Source organism: Scophthalmus maximus, chromosome 17 (genome assembly GCF_022379125.1).
Source record: "Scophthalmus maximus strain ysfricsl-2021 chromosome 17, ASM2237912v1, whole genome shotgun sequence".
Classification (NCBI taxonomy): Eukaryota; Metazoa; Chordata; class Actinopteri; order Pleuronectiformes; family Scophthalmidae; genus Scophthalmus; species Scophthalmus maximus.
In genome coordinates this window covers 1,263,482-1,270,235 of record NC_061531.1, presented here as the reverse complement: position 1 = coordinate 1,270,235, position 6,754 = coordinate 1,263,482, and the positions used below count along the sequence as shown (strand labels likewise).

General features: G+C 40.2%; 1 protein-coding gene across 1 annotated transcript; it reads left to right on the top strand.

The window, feature by feature from the left end:
- Window positions 1–1,402: 1,402 nt before the first annotated feature.
- On the top strand, window positions 1,403–6,754 carry LOC118289386 (protein PFC0760c). Its single transcript, XM_035616353.2, has 6 exons — window positions 1,403–2,509; window positions 4,701–4,831; window positions 5,110–5,178; window positions 6,002–6,053; window positions 6,359–6,395; window positions 6,480–6,754. The coding sequence occupies exons 1-6, from the start codon at window positions 1,921–1,923 to the stop codon at window positions 6,514–6,516; spliced, it is 915 nt and encodes a 304-aa protein (XP_035472246.2). The 5' UTR covers window positions 1,403–1,920; the 3' UTR covers window positions 6,517–6,754.

Sequence of the window (6,754 nt, the reverse complement as noted above, 5' to 3'; positions counted from 1 at the left end):
TACTTGTTTGATTTTTGATGAGAAGGTTCCTATCACCGTCCTCTTTATTTATTCATTTGTAGGTGAGAAATGACAGGGGGTGGGATACTATGCTGGACCCACGCAGGCAGAGCCAGCGAGGCTCACATTACACTGACTCTGACAGTGTATGGTTTTAAATAGAATGGCTGTCAACTCCTCCCTGCACAAATCCATCTATTTTGGGGGCAACGTGTAGAAGGAGGGAAAGAGAAGCAGACAGGCCAGAGATCAGTGTCTGGGCTTGGCCTATGTGCTTGGTTGTGCATATGCTCTAATTGTATCAGCAAGATGGCAATATTGGAGGTATAAGTCAGTTTGTAAAACCATGCTCTAAAAATGCTCCAGCACCTGTGACCCCAACTCTGAGGCCTCACTAACTACCCACTTTACAATATGATGTTGTTGGACAAAAAACTTAACAAAGTGAAAATTAAGCTATTTTTTAGAGCTAAGGGCAGTGCTGAGGGCAGTGAAAGACCCTTGATTTATCCAGTGGCAATCCAGGAAGTAGGGTTACCACCAAGATGGATAATAATTAGGGCAGTATGCAGTTAATAAAGTCATTTCTAAAAAATGTCAAGAATATGAAAGGTTTATTTGAGAGACCCTCAACAAAGAAAGGTCAGCCCAATTTGTATAATTTCTCAAAATTGACAATCTGACATTTACTCTGCTTCATACAATGAGTGGCCAGGAGTGTGGAGGTGGGAAACAAAGGAGCACTCTTTTTTCATTTTTTAATCAACTACCTGTCAATTTCCATGTGTACACATTATGTCATAACTGTCATAGGGGGCGATCATCTGAAAATGTTGTTATTATTAATACAAATAATTTGAATAATGATGTTTTGCCCCTCACTCCTAGAACAAGCGTCTGTTCCAGCCTTTAAATGCAGGAGATACTTTCCTTTAGACATAGTTGCATGACACAAAGTAGTTTGTAGCATAGCCCAGTTTTAAGGTTTACGGCACTGAATGGGCATATAGCATCTCCAACTTCCATGCTGGAGACCGGGATTAGAATCCTAGCACAGATGAAGGATTAATGTTGGAGGGTTTTTTTTGCCTGAACTGTAACCTTACCCTGGGTAATGATTAACCTTTAAACATTGTAAGCATGCATGTAAGGGCATCATTTCGACCTGACCTCCCAAATGATTGGGCTATAAACCAACTGATCCTTAGCCTTTCTCCCACATTAGCTGGTCATCACTGCCTGACCTACTTCTTCAGTGGTTCTCTTTACTGTTAAGCTTGAACATTTGTTCTAAAGTTAAACTTGAAGATTTGATGGTGATGGCAAAGTGGGCATGCACCACTCCTTATACCCCCCTCCAATCAGTCCCATCTTCTCTGTGTAACCTAACTTATGGATAGTGCAGGCCTGCCCACAAGCATTTGCCCCTGTCAGTCAGTGTGACTGCCCCCCTTTCCTCCTAACCCCATAGGAAGGTCCAACTCTTTTTCTGTCACTCTCACATTTGTTCTCTCTATGTCCCCAGCATTGACCAGTTACTGACGGCGCTCCACTCAGCTTCTAATTGCAGTCTTAGCTGATCACACAAGCACTGCATTGGACTAAACAACACCCTGTCTTGTGAATCTTGTCCCAGATTCACAGCGAAGATCCCTCTTTTCATTTCTGACAAGACTCCGGAACAAGTTTCTGGATCTCAGCTTGGAGTATCTTCTCTGCACTGGACCTTGTCTATGGGATACCATTATATTTGGTGTCCAGTCCTGACTGTAGCAGTTTACCTGAGTGTGTGCACACCCGAGTGTGTTTGAATTTGTGAGGGTGTGTGTGTGAGACGAATAGGCAAAGAGCTGCGGTGCTGGACTCCTGCAGTGATTCCAGGTTAATTCCTCACTAATTGGCACAGTTGTCGCTGTGAACATGGCATCATTGAGAAGTTTGATTCTTTCGCTGCTTCTGGCGCTGCTGTGCTCCTTCCACACACCGCTGGCTCCCGGTTGCAAGGCACAAGATCTGCCATTCCACTCTGAGCAAGGTCTGGTGGCTGACGACGATGATGACGACGATGATGACGACGACGATGACGACGATGATGACGACGACGATGACGACGACGATGATGATGACGATGATGACGACGATGATGACGATGACGACGACGACGACGACGATGATGACGATGATGACGATGATGATGACGATGACGACGATGATGACGATGATGATGATGATGATGACGATGATGACGATGATGATGATGATGATGATGATGATGATGACGATGACGACGATGATGACGACGACGATGAAGACGATGACGACGATGATGACGACGACGATGACGATGATGATGATGATGATGATGATGACGACGACGATGATGATGATGACGACGATGATGACGATGATGATGACGATGATGACGACGACGACGATGACGACGATGATGACGACGATGATGACGACGACGACGACGACGATGACGATGATGACGACGATGATCATGAAGGTCAGTCACTTTAAAAATGCAGCTGTTTCTCTGTTTTCATATGCCTTGTTCTTTTTGTGTTAGCATATATGCAAATATCTGCACCTGATGCACACTTCACACTGTCAAGCACCAGCTCTCACAGCATTTTAATAGCAATATGCTTTATGTTAGGCCACAGCTCTGAGGTTACTCTTACATACTGTATTTAATATTTAAAGCTCTGGTGTCAGTGATGGCTGATGCTTTTACATGCAGTGCGCGATGCGTTACAAGTACAACCATGTGCATGTACATTACAGGACAGCGCGCGAAGGGGAGGAGCTATGCCAAATGTTAGCCACTCCCCTTTTGTTATCATTCTTACAACCTCATCATTTCTTGTCATTTGTTATTTAAATGAATCAGAATTCATAGGTAATGAAAGTCCCTCCTCCACCCCTTTCCAGCTGTCCATATCCCTTGCTGTCTCTGACACTGTGTTCTTTTCCCTGCCTAAATAGAGTTATGAGCACTCTGGGGAAATTGAACTGGCCCATCTGAAGTCCAACTGTCCGAAGCCCTTCGTACAGTACACTAGATATGAACTTGGGGACTACAGAAGCATTGATTTGAGAGGGAGAAAGAACAAAAAACCAATTTCACACAAACCAAGCCTGACTTGGGAATCAGTCATTGGGGTCACTGATCTGAGATCTTTTGATTTGTGTTTCATTTGAAAGAATGGTTCCTCCAGAATGGTTCCTCCACTAGGATCTTCCTTTCTCATTTGTTTTGGATCAGATTGACCTGCATTTGTGTATTTATGTGAATCTACAGAGAAAGAAAGAGAGACAGTGATATTGGAGGTGGCTTGGGGGATCTGGGTGCTGCTAAAACAGTGAGAGGGAGAATAAAGTGCGAGCGGAGGTGCAGGAGGGCCACTACCTGAATTCCTTTAATTAAAAAGCTCAGAGTACCAACAGATGTAAAGTTTCTCTCTTTCTCCATATCGCTCAATCTCTTTCTTTCTCTGTGGAGCATTTATGCCGCTGTCTGTTGAAGAGGCATGTAATACAGAGAATTTAGTTTTTGAATCTGTTATGTGCACTTGTAAAATTGCTAAACATTAATGAGATGATAGAATAACTTTCAATCTATAATTTTACCTCTTTTTCTTTTCTAAAATGCTGCTGTTCTGAAACTGAAATTAGCTAAAATAAGAAATATTGATGCACATTTCAGTCGCTTCCTTTAATGCTGCTATCTGTTTTGAGTTTATGCAGTTTGCCCCTTACTATTGAATGCATATTTGGCATTGGTATAATTGATTAGAAATATATGAGTCATTTGTATACAAAGCTGAACATATGTCTTACTCCTCATTTGTTATGAAATGTTACAGCAGTGGATTTTCACATTTTTCAAACATCCAGGGAGAGAGCGTTTGGGAAAAGAGAGAAACGTCTCTTTGTAAAGAGGAAGTAGTTAAAGCTCTTTCAAATAACATATTGTCAAGAGATGAAATGGTTGTCTGCTTTTTCTTTTCTTGTATAGGTAAACTGTGATTTTGTGATGGAAAATGTGTCTTTAACCCTACTTTCATTCATTAAATAAATCAAATGATCATGTACTGCCTACAAGCCAATCTGTTACCAAAGGCAGATGATTTTGTAATGGTAAAGGTGCATGGGGAGCATGTACAAATATGTTTGGTCATGTTACACAACAACAAGACCTACAGCATTTGAAACCTGTAAGTATCTGTTCTTCTGACTACAGCATGCTCTGTATGCAGTGTCCCATGAATGTGTGTTTGTGTGTAAAGAAGACCATTCTCAACAATTATTCCCAAACCATCTCACTGATAAAGTCAACACGTGAAAATGTAACTAAAAAACAGTGTAAGAGAATAATTGAATGGAAACATTTCTTATAGATGTACGTGTTACTGGTGATAACAAATGTAGTTCTGAACATACTTTATTTGTGTGAATTTATGGAATTCTAACACATTTTTGATCATTCCTCAACCCATCTTAATGTTTTATATTTTGACTTTGTATGGACTTTTCTGTCCCAAAAGTGTCCTATAATTTTTAAGTTCCTCCAAAATTACTGTAAAGTATGATTGGCAGGCAAACTATCACTTCATGTCCACGTTATAGCATTGTTGGGTGTTAGAAGTATGTTAGTCTAGAAGTCATACATTTATTATCAATATTATGTACAGATGGCAAAGATGATGATGACGACGATGATGATGACGACGACGACGATGACGACGACGACGACGATGACGACGATGACGACGATGATGCTTATCACAAGGGCTCTGTGTGCACATATTGTGAATTCTGTGAGGTATGTCTGAATTTAAGCTAATGAAATGAAATGTAGTCATCAAAGCTCAGTCAGAAACATTGAGCCTCAAACAATTGATGTCAGTAAAATCAATTTACTTGCAGTAATGGGGATCAACTGTGCTAAAGATTAAACAGCGGAGATTTGTGTCCTCACATGATAAAATGGAAGTAGTATTACAATCCTGCACTCTATATGTGCCTTCTCTGACTTTATAATCCTCCCACTGATGATCTGCTCTGTAGACTACCTTTTCGACTAAATGTGTCTTCTTACAGCACTGTGACGAATGTGAAAAATGTCCTTGTGAAGAGGGAGACAAGTCTGAAATCTGTGATCACTGCAAGGTAAGAAAATAGCCCCCAAAAATTGCGTCATCTGGTCAAACTTCAATTTGTCCAGTACTTTTATATGTAAGTTTATATGTCAGGAGAGAGACAGAGAGAATAAAAGGGCCATGTGTAAACTGGGCGCACAGTTTACAAAACAGATTACAGATCTGTGGGTACAGATTACAGATCTGTGGGCACGTATTTGCAAAACTGTGTGCACAGTGCTCTTTTTTAGGGTCAGGTGAGAGAAAGGTTTATGACTTTGTATTTTAAAAATGTGGTTTGGATAGAGATTTGTTTTTGACCCAGTAAGTCACAGTTTGGATAAAAGTTGATCACTGAGTGTTTTTCATTCCAAATGCGATATATTTTTGTCCTGACATTAATGGGCTGTATCGCAACTTATTAGGATCCAGTAAGATTTTATTGTCTGTTGATATCTAGTGGTCGTAGTAATTATGACAGGAGCAATTCTACATCAGGAGGTTGGATGGACGGTCTACCAAAAACTGGACTTACACACAGGAGACCAAGTGAAACCACTTGTCATGATTGTTTCTTTTATTCATGATAATTCGAGAACATTAGCCAAATCAATGTATTATTGTAACCATGATGATGACGATCATCCAACCATAAGGAATTACTTACCCCAAACATGATTAGTTTTCTCAACTAACAAAGTGATTCGTTTTTGTTTCCAAAACTCACCAAACGATGACTAATCCACAACCATATTCATCAGATTAAGCATGACAACAAAGGTCAATTTAAGTTGGGGGACTTGTTCTTGTGATACTTTTTTTAATGTTTGCATTTGTTGCTTTCTTGTACACAGATGTGCAGTTTCTGTCATGTGTGTGCTGTTTGCCAAACCGTTTGCCAGCCCGGTGAGTAAATCAAAGGCAACCACAATGAGAAGAAACACATTTTTACAGCATCTCATTTAACTGGTCAATCTTGATATATCCAAGAAAGTTGGTACTTTTGGCTCAATTCATTGTTCTAAAGACTGCCCCTCCTAAAGAACACCAATAGCTGAAGGTTAAACAGAAGAGCTAAAGATGAGCCAACAGGACCTCCTAGAGGAATCTTTGATTTTGACAGCAGTGTTTAATTATGCCATTGCAAAGCAACAGTTCTCCTTGTGGGTTTGATGACATGAGGCTCCAGCTCACACACCTTTTTTTTTCAGGGGGTTTTCTTGATGAAGTGACTGGATCAATCTACAAGTAAGGCATCTTTTTGGAACTATAATCTGTTAATACATTTATAAAGCTACAGTCTATTAACCAATTCTTTTTCTCCATCCACAGGACCGTGGCTGATGTGTTTGATGATGATAACAACTGAGTCCGACCATTTGGCCAAACTAATATGCTTCACTTCACCTCTGATTTTCATTGTTATTTTGTCTTTTTCCTTGAGAACATCATGTTTGCTCGCCAATGAGCAGAAATTGTTAAAGAAGTAACTTAATATATGTGCGTACTGTTAACTTACAAGTCTAAGTCATACTCTTAAGGAAAATGATATATTTGAAATCATATTTGGGATATGTTAAATAAAAAAGGGGATATAAAAAGCGCAA